At 37.2% G+C, this 16107-nt stretch overlaps 1 protein-coding gene across 1 annotated transcript in view; it reads right to left on the bottom strand.

Moving 5' to 3' along the window:
• The window catches only part of TLL2 (tolloid like 2), a 173322-nt gene that overhangs the window by 5129 nt on the left and 152086 nt on the right, over nucleotides 1-16107 (bottom strand). Inside the window, exons 14-20 of the mRNA XM_007478707.3 lie at nucleotides 13388-13513; nucleotides 11694-11854; nucleotides 10382-10562; nucleotides 9570-9695; nucleotides 6813-6940; nucleotides 3208-3421; nucleotides 1804-2054 (exon numbers count right to left, since the gene is read on the bottom strand). Coding sequence (XP_007478769.2) covers nucleotides 1804-2054; nucleotides 3208-3421; nucleotides 6813-6940; nucleotides 9570-9695; nucleotides 10382-10562; nucleotides 11694-11854; nucleotides 13388-13513 — 1187 coding nt within the window. The remainder of the gene's footprint in view (nucleotides 1-1803; nucleotides 2055-3207; nucleotides 3422-6812; nucleotides 6941-9569; nucleotides 9696-10381; nucleotides 10563-11693; nucleotides 11855-13387; nucleotides 13514-16107) is intronic.

Here is a 16107-nt window from a genome sequence, read left to right as displayed (position 1 = left end):
TAGAGCATTATCTGCATGGGGCTAAGGAGATTTAAGAAATTTGCCCTGGGTTACATAGCAAGTTTGTGGCACAGGTAAGGCTGGAACATAGGTCTTCCTGATTCTTGGGCCACTTCTCTACACACTCTTCTACACAGCCTTTCAGGTAGCGAGTACCTAGTTCATCAGAATACTTTGTTAAAATGGTAAATTAGTTAAAAATAACTACAATATGGCAACTTCTTCCCTATATCCCTCTTCCCTCAATGGCTGCACCCCAAGTAAGCTCCTTTCCAAACTGGTCTTGATCTGTTCCTCCCCTGAACCATCTCTCAGGGTCCTAGGGTCTCTGACTCACCCACCATAGACATATTCTCCTACAGCCCCCCCCCCCACTTCACACACTTAGACCCTATGTCTCAAACCCCCCAAAGTCTCGCTCTGAGGTTTTGTTTCTCTCTCCTCATGTTCTCAAAGACTTTTTCCTTAAAAAGTTGTGCATCGTAATCACTAGTTATGACTCTACTTAGCTCTTAGTTGTGTAGAAATAGAACTTGTCTAGTTAGTTATATTTTGCCAAGAAAGTGTCAATTTGTTCAATAATGCCTCATGTGATTTCTATAAACTCGCCAGACTTGGACTTGAGGTTAATGCTAGAAAAGCAAGACCACCACCTTGTGGCAGCTGGTATCAACTGCAAAGAGCCATTCCCTGGAATTTGGGGGTCCTACAGGACCAGAAAAACAGAGATCTAGAGCTGGGAGGAATTTTAGCATCATCTTTTCATGTGAAGAAACAGAAGCCAAGATTGGAGAGCTCATTTGCCCAGTTTATTCAGAGTTAGTGGGGAAGCTGGATTTGATCCCATTTCTTCAGAATCCAAATTTACTACTTTCAATTGTACTAGATCTCTACTAAGTGAAAGCCATAGCAACATAATGGAGCTTGGATGTGCCCTTGGCAAATATCTAAAAGGGACTGTGCAGGAGTTTCCATTAAATACACAATTAATCCAATTCTGGGACGCCATTTTTACTACTGTGTGACCTGGAACTCAAACTCTGTCACCTTAAATAGCCTCTTGTTAAGGACCTAAGACAAAAGACTCAGCCTTGCACCCAAACCACACAGAATCATAGAGTATGAGACTTGAAAGGGACCTCAGTGATCATCTAGTGATTATCTAGCCTATATTTCATGTAGATCTCTACATAGAGAAAAATAAAAAGAACATTTATTGAACCCAATGCATATGATCAACATCCAGTCTTGATATTGAACCCTATTTAAATTATTGTACTAGTTCCCAAATTTTGGCTCTAGTTCCAAGTGAATTTCACTTCTGATAGTCTTGACTTCTTTTTGCCAAAGTTAATTAAATTCTATTGTCATCAATGTTTCCATCAAATCCATCTGCCTCTCAAAATGCCAATCTCTGATGCTGTTACCTTGCCTTTTCTATTTCTGTCCATTTCTTTTTCTTCTCTTATGGCTATAGCTAGCATTTCTAGAACAATACTGAATAATAGTTGTGATGATGGGCTTCTTTGCTTCACTCCTGCTATTATTAGGAAGGCTTCTGGTTCATCTCCATTACAGGTAATGCTTACTGATGGTTTTATATACTACTTATTTTATGGCATGTTCCATTTATTCCTCTGCTTTCTAGTATTTTAATAGGAATGAGTATTTTGTCAAAAGCTTCTTCTGTATCTCTAGGAATGATCATAACATTTCTGTTGGTTTTGTTATTGATATGGTTATTGCTATGCAGGTCATTGGTCATGGGATACTCTGTTCAGAATTTTCACCTCTGGGACTTACCCCGGAACCACAGAACCTGCCCAGTCGTGGTGCTGTGCTGTCATAGCCATCAAAGGCCTCCATGTAGTCATAGCCACAATCTGCCTCCTCTTCAACTTCAAATGTCTGGAATATCAGTTCCACACCATATCCATCCTCTGCTGCAATCACCCAGTCGCAACGAGAATGTCCAGAATAATTGTTGTCACCAAACTGAGCGTGGGAATAGAGGTCTTTGGTCTGGACTTCTGCCTTCAGCCGGCCACCACATTCTGGAATAAAGATACAGTCTGTTATGGTTCTATTGCAAAAGGGCCACATCTTCCTCTTGTCCCTTTCCAGTCTTAGCTCCTCTCTTGAGTAATGGTCAAAGATAAGGCAGGTCAAGGAAGAAGCATGATCTGCTTAAAAGAAAGAGAAGGACTCATATCTAAAAAATATTGTATTTGTGAGAGCAAATACCTGGAACTTAAAGAGGTGTCCATCACTGGGGGAATTGTTAAACAAATTATGGCATGTAAATGAAATAGAATAATTGTCATGCTGTTAAGAAATGAAGAAGGGGAAAATGATAGGAAACATGGATAGATTTGTGGGGATAGATGAAACTTAAGTGAGCAAAACCAGGAAAATAATTTATATGCCAGTGCTGTAAAGATAAACAACCTTGAAAGACTTTAGGACTCTGATTAATGCAATGAGCTTCCATGATTCTAGAGGACTGACAATTGAAGCATGCTACCCACCTCCCAACAGAGAGGTGATAAGCTCAAGATGCAGACTGAGACATATGGTCAATGTGGGAATTAGTCTGGCTGGACTATATATAAATATTTGTTACAAGGATTTTAGTTTTCTCCCCTTTTTTAATTGTGGTGGGGAGATGGGAGGGAGAGAAAATATATTTTAAAATTCTAAAATATAGGCATAGGCTTAAAATTGGAAGGAATCTTGAAGGCCATCAGATTTAACTCCATTTAACAGATGAGGAATCCGAGGCAGAGATATAAACTGAGTTGTTCAAAGTCAGGAAACTAGTAGGTTAGTAAATTTTTAAGGCAGCTTTCAAATTCCATTGATATATCCACTATGCAAACACCTCACTTTACAGATGAGGAAACTGAGACCCAGAGACCCCTTGAGAAAGGGTCACATAGTTATTAAATATCTGAGGCTGGATTCAAATCTCAGACTTCCTGACTCCAAGTCAAAAAGAGAAGCATTTAAATGACTACTTTTCTGGAATTTTGTGGATGGTCCATTAAGGAGTAAGGTGGTGGTGCTATGTGACTGAAACTGAGCTGGAAAGGAGTTGGTCAGAATAGAGGAAAGCTGAAAAAAGATGTCACAATCAGGTTGTTTGAGGGCAGCTCATCCAAAGTCCAATGTTGTCTGCCCAAAGAGATTGATGATAAGCCAGTGTACCTGTGCTATGTCTTGCCTGGAACCCTTTCCTCTGCACTGATGCATCAGAATAGAACCTGAGAAACATCCTGTTTGTAGAAGCCACCACAGGATCTGGCTTCTTGCTCCCACAGAAACGGCCAAGGATTGGGGACTTGCTGTTGGGTCCATCATACATCTCCAGGTGATCATAAGCACATTCCTGGTGCTGCTCAATTTCAAATTCATTAAAAGTCTACAAAACAGAAAAGAAGAAACCAGAAAAAGGCCAGGTCACCTCCAGAAGCTTGAATCCAGAGGTTCACATGTTGACCAGCGCTTGTTTACTTCAATTTTGTAGTGGCTGGAGAGTGAAAGGGAGCAGCAATGGCCTCTCAGGCCTGGACTCTTGACTTAGCATCATGGGAAAGAGCTCACTTTGTTTTGTGTAAGTAGCTCATCCTTATAGGTCATTCAGTTTAGACAGAATTGTAGAGACAAGCAAGAAAGGAATCAAAAGGCATTTATTAGTAAGCTACAGCATTTTAAATACTATGCCAGGCATTGGAGATACAAAGATAAAAATGAATCCATGCTCCTAAGGAGATTATTTCACAATACAATCCTACTGTTCTCTATATCCCAGAGTGATGGATTATCTCCCAGAAGCAGAAAAATAAAATTCCTCCTAGAAAAACTTAACAGAATGGATGAGTCATTATTTTTTCCTACACTCTTCCACAAGAAATGTGAAATATTCAGGTTACCTAAGAGATACCAGGCAAATTGCTAAAGGTTGTCAAGGTATCCTGACCAACTCTATCTGTGGGACCCACAAGAAATGGTGTCATGATGAGGATGGGAGGGAATAAAGGATAAAGAAAAAAAGATTGATTATAGAGAGGTGGGGAGGAGACTAGGGAAAAGAGGTAGAAATGAGATAAGAGTGGAGTAGGAGAGGAAAGGGAAGGAGTTGACATTGACAGAGCAATGGAGAGAGGATAAAAGGAACATCTGCATCAAGGAGTAGTAAAAGACTGATCAGTGAGTCTAAGAGAAACAGTAAGGCTATTACGGAGAAAGAAGAAGGTTGGGGTGGGCATTCAACAAATATAGAACAAAGGAACAAGAGAAAGAGGAGGAAATGGAAAGAGAAATAGGAAAGTAGTTATCCAGTCTCTCTGACCTCTGGAAAAAGAGAGAACCAGTTTTCACATATACCCAGTACAAAGATAAAGCATATACCTAGTACAAAGATAAAACATTAAAGAATTTCAGTAATGGAAAATATCTCTAAGTCATAGAATCACAGTATTCCAAAATTAGAAGATACTTCAGTGACTACCATAACTGTAACTGAAAAAGAATGTCAGTTACCCCCTAGTGTTTGTAAAACTTCAGCACAATCTGAAAGTGAGATCTATTCATAGGAAAATGCCTTAAAAAAACATGAAAAATTCTTAAATTCTTTCCTCTTGCAGGTTATTTATTAACTCAAATTGTTATAGATTTTAGCAAACTAGTGACTACATGCTGAGACCTCTCAGGAGCAACTCAGCTGTTTTCCTAACATCAACAGGGAGATTTTAGCAAACTAGTGACTACATGCTGAGACCTCTCAGGAGCAACTCAGCTGTTTTCCTAACATCAACAGGGAGCTGTCCACAGGAGAAATTTTTGAAGAAAATCAATGTAGGATGAGGTTAGGTCTGTGCTGGCAAGTCTTTGGCATGTGTGCCAGAGGGGGCTGTTCCCCTACCCCTCTCTATCTCACCTGAGGACATTTCTCCCATCACTACCTCTCTGCCCAGTAGCCCAATGGGAGCACTCTCTGTCTGGGGTAAGGAGGCAGCTCACATGTGGGATTGCAGTTTAGGCTCTCAGTTTCTAAAAGGTTCACCATCACTGGGTTAGGTACATTTGATAGGCCTCCAAAGGTCTCTAGTTAACACATTGACTATACTCATTGAGTATACTTGAGAAATGTCAGTTTCTATGATTTGAAAACCATTTATAACTTCTAATCCACAGTGTGCAAAGACCTTAAGACTTGGGTTTGAATTCCATTTTTGATTCATTCTTATTAACTGTAAGATGATGGACAAATCAGAACCTCTGAACTTCATTTTCTAATCTGTAAAATTAGGTAATAATAGCACTTACCTTAGAGGATTGTTGTAAGAATCAAATGAAGTGAGATACATATGTATGTAAAGTGTTTTTCAACTATCCTTATCATCAGTAATAGAATACTTAATTCCTTAGAGACTTGTCTGACCTTATAATATTTTTACCAGTTTCTAGCCTCTTGGATCTCAGGTCTCCTAAAATGCTAATATGTGATTCAAAACCCTGGTTATACTTCCAGCTTCTGCTGTGCCACCCCTTTGGCCTCATACAATACCCACTTCCTTCTGGCCCTTCACCACTAGAATCATTACTGCTAAAAATGGTCCCACCTAGTTCATCATCTGCAATTAGCCCTCTATATGGGCTCCTGCCCAAATGGACCAATAGTGTGTGAGAACTGATTATGGCCGAGCTAGCACATATCCATGTCTATAAAAACTTCTAAGGAGAGCCTAGGAAAGCCAATATGAGCCCTCTGTCTTCTTTCTGGAGGACTATCTGCCTAAAAACGTGACACAGATTCTTGGACCTGGAGTCAGGAGTAACCTGCCCTGACAGAAAGAGAACCCAACAGGTTGTTTCAAATTCATTATGGTACTCAGTTTCCTCATCTGAAAAAAGGATATAATGATATCTGTTCTATTATTTCCTTGGGTTATTGTGGGGACCAAATAAAATAATGTATATGAAAGCATTTTTAAAACTATAAAATGTTATGCAGACTTAAGACATTATTATTATTACCCTAGATGAGCAACTTTCAATCTATGGAGTTACACATCCCTCTCTACATATCTTACAGGGATAATAAATCATTGATTGAAGTGGCATAGTTGTAAAGATTACTCCTCTCTATTCAATACCATTTCTTGTTCCTGTTATTCTTTTCCCTTTGTTGTTTCTTCTCTTTTAGAGGTAGCTGGGTAGTACAATGGAGAGAGCACTGGGCTTAGAGTCAAAAAGACCTAAGTTCAAATCCAACCTCAGACATTTACTAACTTGTGTGATCCTGAGCAAATTACATAACCTCTGTTAGCTTCAGTCTTCTCAACTGTAATATGGGCATAATAACAGCACCTATCTTTCTGGGTTATTGCTATGATCAAATGAGAATATTTGTAAAGTGGTTTTTAGCACAGTTCCTGGCACATAGCAAGTGTTATATTAAATGTTCAATGTTAATAAAATAAACCTTTCAGAGATATCCACATTCCTCCTTCTGCTAATCCTGGGGATCAGAATAGTTTTAAATATTTAGCACAAAACTGATGAGTTAGCAATAGGATTAGATGCAGAGATGAGAAATTAATTACAAAGTATGTGACAAAGCCATCATTTGATTCCAAATCAACTTCAGTCCTAACTTTCATACTTTCAATCATCACACTTTCTCACTTGTGTGCAGCTTAAAAGAATGCTGCTCACAGGATTTAAACTATGAGCTTGACATAAAAATTTCACTTCAAACAAGATATATTATGTTGGTTGGTGCTTTCCAATCAATAGAAACAACTCACAATTTTTACCCGATGACCAGGAGTACAAGAAATATTCCAGGTACACTCTTTTCGGCTGGGGTATTTATCAGGCCAGTTTGGACTTGCCATTGTTCCTTCTGCACTGTTAAGCCTGTGTTCACAGCCAGCTAGAAAAAAGAGACATAATCAGTTCAAGGAAAGCAGCAACCTGATATAAAGATGGTTTCCTATAGGATTTATCTCTTTTAATCTCCTCCTCCTGGGATTTCTCATTGTTCTTTGCTTTTGCCTCTTTTATTTTATTTTATAAAGTAGTATCTAAAAGTTAGTTAAATTTGTATTAATTAAATAATTAATTAAATGCTGTTTTTCTGAAGCTGTGATTTTATTTAGGTGGGGGAATGGAAGTCCATTGAGGAAATTCCTTCTACCAATGCAGATTCACAAGTGTTCTATGATTTATAGTAAGTTATAAAGCACACTGAAAATTTTAATCAATTGTATTGGCAACATAGTCTATATCAGTAAATGGTGGGCACCAACTCCAGAAATTTCCTGACTCTCGGGAAATACAACACTCTACAATACTAACTCTCAACTTACAAAAAATTGATAATAAATATTTGTTGAATTGAAGTGCTCTGTTAGATCATTTTCCTCAGGAATGAAAGTCAATATTAGGACTAACTTATAGTTAAGAATTTATTCAGGATTTTTTATAGCCATCTATGTGATAAGCTTTTGAAAGTCTCACAAAAACTAGAAAAAAGTATATTCTCTATTTCATACATTTATTTCTCCATATATATGACTTAATTAATTCCAGTTTACCAAATACTCCATATGTATGACTTATTTTGTATTCATTACTTTCTTGGATTTGTCATATTTGAAGAATCACCTCCTAATATTTAATATCTTTTCTCATACTGTTATTAATTTTTTATTTAACTGCCAAAACCTTGGGTATATACAAATTAAATATAATTGTGTATTCTTTATTTAAAGTTCATTTTAGCATTATGTGATATATTTAACCTTTTCTCTTGATGCTTTCTGTTTAAATTCAATTTTTTTTGGATATCAGTACTACCAGTTCTATTCTTTTTTTTTACTTGCAATTTCATAGCCTCTTTTCCACAAACATTTTCATTTTAAACTAAATCTTTTTGCACTAAATGTGTTTTTGTAGACAACATCTTGATGGATTGTTTTTAACCCAAGTTGCAATTCTTTTCCCTGTAATGGGTGAATTCAGGCCCTTTACATTTAATTGGTTATTAAATTTTACTTAGAGTGTAAGAATTTAATTTCTTTGAGGTTAAAAAGTTTCATTACTATTTTATACCCATAGCATAATGGCTTATGCATAATAGGCACTTAATAAATGTTTACTAAATTGAATTGGAACTGATATTTTTCCAATGTTCTTATTAATATTATCAAGGTAATAAATTGATCTTGTTTTCCTATAACTATTTCTATTTTTAAATTATTTAACTAATGTCTTAAAATAATTAAAACTTTTAAATGAATTAATTATTTTCTCTTTTAAGTTATTAAATATGCAGGATTTTTCTGAGACTTGAATGATTTTTTGTTAAGAAAGGAGTTGATCTTTTGGAATCATCAATTCCTCTCCTTTTCTTCCTTCTTTTCTTCCACTTTTCCCCCATTTTAAATGTCTTCTAGTTTATAACCCTAAGGGCATTTTACATTTTAATTTTCATTATAATACACATCTCAAATAAAAGTATTCTTTGGTTCTCTTTAGTTCACATAAAGTTACATAGTTTAATATTCTTAACTATAGATAATGTTAGGTTACTATTATCCTATAATTTTTCATTGATACCTTTTTGACTTAATAATATGAAATTTCTCCCAACTTCTAGAGGAGTTTATTTCATTGAATATTTTTTCAATAACTCCTTGAGGAGTTTCTAATTTTAAAATGTTCTGATTTTAAATAAAATATTTAAATTAATGGGGTAAGTAATTTTTAGTCCCATTCAATCTGACCTTTTTGAATACATATTTTAAAAAACTAAGTACATTCTTTCTTGTGTAATTCCTTAAAGATATGGGGACATGGAATGGGGTGGATGTGGGTGTGTGTGTGAAAAAGAATTTAGGACTAATTTTTTTCATTTATGTCAGTGTTAAAATTTTAATGAATAAGAGATTCTTGTATTCTTCAGAAAGTTGAATTATATGAACTCTCAAATCACTCCCAACTCTAAACTCTATGAACAAGAACAACTCTGAGAAGGAAACTGAAGGAAGGTTTCTAAGGTAATTGTATGAAAGAGGAAATTAAATCAATGAACATTTATTGAGTAAATACTTCATACAAGATACTGAATGAAGATGCACCCAAATTCTTCTACTGTTAACAATGACTATATTTCCAAAAGTAGAAATTCAAAGTGTAGGTTGTCTCAGTGAGTATGGCACAAAGCTAAAAAGGATGCCCTAATATCATTCCTTCCTGCCTAGAAGAATAACTTTCTAAAAATAGTTGGAAACTTAAGAACTCTGGTCAATTAAATTACCAACCATGATTCCAGACGTTCAGTGATGAAGCATGCACCAACCAGGAGAAGATGAACTCATGATACAGTATGAGATATGTTTTCAGATATGGCCAACTGGAGATTTTGTTTTGCCTAACCATACACATTTCTTATGTTTTATTTTTATTTTTCAGTAGAATAGGGAGGTAGGAGGAGAAAAAATGCTTATTAATTGAAAAAAATCAATAAAAATATAAAAAAATTGAACTAGAAATCTTACCTTCTTTACAATCATGGCCATTCTCATGAAGCACAAACCCATTTTTACACTGGCAAATATAGCTTCCAAATGTGTTGATGCAATCATGTTGACACCCACCATTGTCCTTAGAGCATTCATCTTTGTCTAGAATAGAAAGTATGAATTTCTGATCGGAGAATGAGACTGAGTTACCCATTTATGAACCATCCCCAACTTTTAAAAACTCTATTCAGAAATGATCTTCTCCAAAAAATCCACCCCAGTTACTCCCAACTTTACCTTTAGTTACTCCTACTACTTTAGCTCCTTCATTTTCTCAGTGTCTACTCAACATGAATTTGCATTATGTTAATTTGAAATTATTTTAAGAATTTCTTTTTAAAAGACATTTTAAAGATACCTTTTGTTTTTTACATAGCTTAAATTTCCCTTTGTATCCTTCTCTTTCTCTTTCCAAAAATATAATCCCATATAAAAAAGAATATTTTGAAGAATAAAAATTGAAAAATAGAAGAAAACCAGTGAAACTAATCAATATATTTAAAAAAACCTGACAATGTAGTGTATGCAAGTTTCTACATTGACATGCATGGACCTCTACCTTCCCTTTCCTTCATTCAAATAATTTTTTAGCTTTTCAATATCTTCCTTAATCTGATGGTAATATGCAGCTATAGGATGTATTTCCTCCCACTCTTGAATCTCCTATCCACTGCCATGTCTTTGCTCATGAGGTTTCCCTATGTGGAATTCCCTCTCCCAAGCGCTTCTTATCTAAAACTTCCTGTATTCCTAGTACTTGAATCCCTATCCCTGAAACATCCACATACCTGAGAAGAAGTGGGCTTTGAAGCCACGTTTAGAAACAGTGTTGTCTGATTTGAACTCGACTCTCATGTTGTTGCTTTGGGAGGTAATTACCTCAGGCTTCTCAGAGCCACAAAACTTTCCATGAAGCTTGGAATCAGAGGACAACCCACTTCGGATTTCCACATAATCATATTTACAAACCTGCAAGAGAGGAAGGCAATACTTCTGGCTATATCATATTCACTGTGCTACCTCACTGCTCTCCCGTCAGGATCCAAATGAAGGAGGATGTTGAGAGAAGGAAGTGATGTGACTAAGGTGAAGCATTTAACAAGTGTTAAAGCAGAAACATGAACACAAATCTAACTTTACAGTCCCCCTCTAACTATACGGAGTCCTAAAGCTATTCTTGGATATGAAGTCTGGCCAATGCCTATTCATCATGCTTAGCCCACTGGCTACATGACAGATATCTAGCTCCACCTTTTACTTTGGTCTATGTCTCAAGAGGTTGAATCCAATGGGAAGCCTGGCAACCTTCTTATTTGATAATAGTTCAACTAGGGCCATATGGTCAACCTTTTAGAGACTGAATGCCCAAAGTGCACATGTGAGCCCCCCCCACCTTACCCCAGACAGGGGAGAGAGGAAGATTGACCAATGGACTGCTGGGCAGAGGGGCAGGGGCTGTGAAAAATGTCCTCAGGCATATGTGGAGAGGGGAAAGGGAGCAGCCCCCTCTGTCATGCATGCCATAGGTTTTCCAACATGGAACTATGGGAAAAAAGAAAGCAAAAGGGGGTGAATTTGGGGTCAGAGGACTTGAGTTGGAATCCTAGATTTGTTACTCATTAGTTTTGTGAATGGGCAAATCACTTAATCTCTCTGGGTCCCAGTCTTCCTCATATCTTGAAAGGGTAGGATTAAATGGCAACTAAAGTTCCTTCTGTATCAAACTCTCTGATCATAAAAGTTTATTGTGTGCAAGACATTATTCCCCCTAAGGTAAACCATATAACACTCCATTTCTTCTCACATCTGGATGCCAGAGTCCACACCATTGGAGATAGATCTTTCACAGATCACCCACCCTGTACAATTCTGGGCCCTGGTATGCTTGCTCTCTTCTTTGGGTAGTAGACTAATTTTCTTCCACTAGTAGTTAGAGGGTGATTAGAAACAGGTCAGAATAATTCATAGGGGGAGGATATAGATGGAAAAAGGTAAATCCACTCTTCTGGATCCCATCCTCCCTGCAGCCAACCTAGAAACTTCTTTGGCTCTGGACCCTCTTTATATAATTCTTCAACAACACAAAGTGAATGAACTTACATCATTGCCTTCTAGCTCAAACACTTCAAACTGGAGGGAGATTCTGTACTGAGCTGGAGCCACCACTTGCCATACACAGTTTTTATTTGTGGGGTATTCTTTAGGCCATCCAGGGCTAGTAATGGTTCCATTAAGCTTGGTCATGAAGCCACCACAGGCCACTAAAGAGGTGACAAATACATATGTCAATGAACAGTAAATTCAAAGTGACTAGTGTGTCCTGGTATGTTCTTCAGGGAAAAGAAATGCTGCATCACCTGAACCTGGTTCATTCAACACCTCCCCTGACTCATTTTTTCCTAGTCTTGTATATTTACACTAAAGAATTTTACCAATCTTGAAATCCCTGGAATGAACTCAAATTTGGTCTCAGACATTTCCTAGCTATGTGTAAGTCATTTAACTCTGTTTGCCTCAGTTTCCGCAATTTTAAAATAAACCCCAGAAGGAAATGAGAACTACTCCAGTATCTTTGCCAAGAAAACCCTAAATGGGGTTGTGAAAAGTCAGACACAATGAAAACAACTGAACCAAACAATATGCACCAAACAATGAAGCACCAGCAAATTCATTGTTCAATCAGGGCTAAGTGTGAAACTAAAGCTTGGGGTTAGAAGGGAGAACTAGATATACAGAATCCCTGTGAGTAATGCCAAAAATGGGCATGGTGCTCTTGGCATAGAGAATGAGCCATGCTAAGTCTGAGAAGTTCAGTTAAGTATTAGGTTATAGGAACTAACTACTGATAAATACTGGTTCCAGATGACTAATTCTAGGACATTTAACTTCTTTCTCAGTAAGAAGGTGGTATCTTAGGCACAAGGAATGTTACCTACACTGTCTGATACACTTCCTGGATCAAGAGTTTTGGCTTAAAATTTTGCCTGTTTTATGAAGTTGGTGAGTGGAGGGAAATATTATAATATGGATCAATTGTGAGAGCATTGGATACTTGGATCAATACAACAATCCACGATAATACTGAAGAACTTGTAATGGAAATTGCTATCCACTTTCAGAGAGAGAGATCTGATGAATTCTGAGTACAAATTAAGGTATAATTCTTTTTTGCTTTCACATGTATAATTGCTATCCTATTGCTATTCTCTTCAGTAGGAGTGGGAGGAGTTAAGGGAGGGAGAGAATTTGGAACTCAATTTTTAAAAAATATTGCAAAAAAAATTTAACAAAATTTTCCATCAATACTGTGCTATAAGAAATGATAACCAAGATGATTTTAGAAAAACCTGGAAAGACCTGCAGGAACTGATGCAAAGCAAAATAAGCAGAACTAGGAAAACATTGTACACAATCACAGCAATATTGGATGATTATTATCTGTGAAAACTTGGCTACTCTCAGCAATGCAATGATTTAGGACAACTGTGAAAGACATGACGGGGAAGGCTATCCACCTCTACAGAAAGAACTGTTGGAGTCATCTTTCACATCAGGGCATTTGGGTTTTTATTTTGGGGTTTTGGTTATGTATGAGTTTGCCCTTACAACAATGACCAATATGGAAGTGTGTTTTGTATGACAATAAAAATTAAGTCTCATTCTTGAAAAAATGTTTTTCCATCAAAGAGTGAATACTTCTTCCAACCATCTCCCCCAATCTGTACTTTGCTCCTTGTCATTCATTCATTCATTTCCCTCAACACATTCCTATTTCAGTTTTGCCAACCACTGACCTTCACAAGTCTTCTTATCAGCTGTCAATTCAAAGCCAGGATCACAAGCACACTTGTAGCTGCCCAGTGTATTCACACAGCGCTGTTCACACCCATTCCTGTCTGGCCAGGAACATTCATCAACTTCTGTTAGGGGAATAAGGTAACTTGTTATTATATTTCCACCAAGTTAATTGACTTTGCTCTCTACCTCTTCCCACATCCAGGGCAACACAGAAGCTAGTTGTAAGCAAATACCAAAGGGGGCATGCCTAAAATTAATTTCATTCATGAGTAAAGCTCAAAGGAAACCTTAAGAACTATGTACCAGTCTCACTTTGGGAAACTATCATAAGAAGTAGCATCATCAAATCCATAGAACTCATCCATTAGTATATAAATCTTGGAAAGACAGGCAAAAGTTGAATTGAATAAGATGGGAAACACAGACTGCATTTTCTTTAGGGAATTGGTCAGTTCTCTTAATGATCCCAAGTTTCTCCCTGAAACAAAATCCTTCTAACATTAGTAGTCTCTGGTCTCTGACAACTTGCTACCTAATTCACCTTCATCTAGTCATTCAATAGGAGAGTACCTAACACACAGTGAGTGCTTAGTGAATACCTGTTGACTGATTGTTGGCAATTACCCTGAGCCATAAGAGGCACCTAGGTGGTGGTCTTGGAGTCAAGAAGAACTGAGTTTAAATTTGGCCTCAAAAAACTTACTAGCTATGTGAGCTTGGACAAGTCACGTAACTCATGTTTTCCTCAGTTCCTTCAACTTTAAAATGAAGATAATAGCACCTATCTTGAAAGTTTGTTATGAGAATCAAAATGAGACAATATTTGTAAAGTTCTTAACATAATAACTAACACAAAGAAAGCACTATGTAAATGCTAGCTATTATTATTAGGTTTCTGAGGCCCCTTTAGCTCTAAACCTGCAATCCTATTACATTATAACTCATACTGATGTCTTATGACTAAGAGTCATGGAACACCACAGTCTCCTAAAAGTTGAAATTGAGCAGTTCAATATATCACATATAAGGAATAGGGAGAGAAGTGATAAAAATGGCATCAGAAAGCTCAATGACTGGAAAAATAGAAAGGCCAGTCACATTCGATACACAGTCCTTGTGTCCCATTGGTATCCTGAAGAAAGAAACAAACCAGGAGAACTAGAGAAAGCCCCCCGTTCAATGAATGGCTCCCTTTTGGTGAATTTGATGGGAGCACATGAAGAGAGACAACTTGGAGAAATGGGTCATTGAATGGAATACTATACTGATAGGATCACATAACCAAAAAAATATTGATTGTTGAAGCAAATATGACCTGTAAACAAAAGATCCCTGCAGTGCCAGATAGTGGCAAGAATTTTGGACAGGTAGGCGAACCTGGAATTGACTCCCATATGTGCTACTTAGTACTTCTGTGAGCAAAGTATTTAACCTCTATAGACTTCACTTCCTCAAAAGGGCTTCGATAACAAAATCTCCTTTAGCTGCCAATTTCTCTAATCTGCATTTTCCTGGAATGGAAAAAAATGCTTGGTTTAACTGCTAAAACTCTTTGAGCTGGTAAATAAGCCTACAGACTAGGAAAAAATCAGTGGTTGTAATGTATTTAAACTTTCAAAAAATGTTGAAGTTTCTGTACCAAAATAAGTAGGAAAATGTTACCATATGGCAATAACAAGAAATAATTTTTCATGAATATGGAACTGCCTTAGATTGTTAACAAAGGATAGGGGTAAATAGACTAAATTGTAAATAGAAAAATACTCCAGAAATTTCTATATGTTTTGCTGAAATATGCTCTCGCTCTTAGCACCTTCTGACTATATGACCCTGAGCAAGTCATTCATCTTCCCAGGGCCATAAGCAAACTACTGTTCTGAGAGTCATATTCTTCCCTGACTGGTATATTGATTTTTACCCATTAAAAGTAGTTTGCTGGCTCCAGCTTTAAGTAACTATCTAAAACACTAAGCTACAGAGGAGGTGCTAAGCTAAATGGGTAGAAGGAATTTCCTCCCAGAGAATTCCTAATATCAGTGCAATCAGTGTCAGGTGCCATTCCAATAATGTGCTGGAGTCAGTTTGGGCCAGCTCCGGAGAGCCACTTGTTATCATTTCAGTGTGAACACCTACAACCCAGAAACACAGATCAGGATTTCGTGATTGTTCATTGATTTTTGTCTAGACTTCAGAAAGTGATGGAGAAAATGTTAATGATGCAGAGTAAACTTCAAAGGTATCCTGTGTATATCTGGGGGTGAGGGGAGCTAACCATGAAGCATTTATCAGCACACCACTACCCCACCTTCACTGTCCCTCTGTTTTATCTAATATTTAAATAAACAGTGCCACAAAAGTCACAGTCCAATGCCTTTTCATGGCAAAGCAATGACGTTGGGTTCTCAAGGTCTAGGCCAGTGGACTGTGAACCCTGGCAGGTACAATCAAGCTAAGAAGGCATCACGTACTTGCCTCACTGACAGACAACAGCATCTATTGCCCAAGGATCAGATAAGCCAAATACAGATGAGAAAATCATTGTTAGGCTTGCCACTTCATGGTCAATTTGTTGACCATGGCAACCAAAAAAAATTTTTTAATGGCCTTCATTCTGGTTAGACCTTCTGCTGGAGGTCAGAAGGAGTAAAGGGGGTGCTAAAATCAGTTTTTAAATCATCTGTAAATGGCAGGTAAATGATCAGCACTCTAAGGGTGA

Source organism: Monodelphis domestica, chromosome 1 (genome assembly GCF_027887165.1).
Source record: "Monodelphis domestica isolate mMonDom1 chromosome 1, mMonDom1.pri, whole genome shotgun sequence".
In the NCBI taxonomy this organism is placed as follows: Eukaryota; Metazoa; Chordata; class Mammalia; order Didelphimorphia; family Didelphidae; genus Monodelphis; species Monodelphis domestica.
The sequence above is the reverse complement of the archived record's forward strand: the minus strand, read 5'-3'. Positions and strand labels throughout refer to the sequence as shown.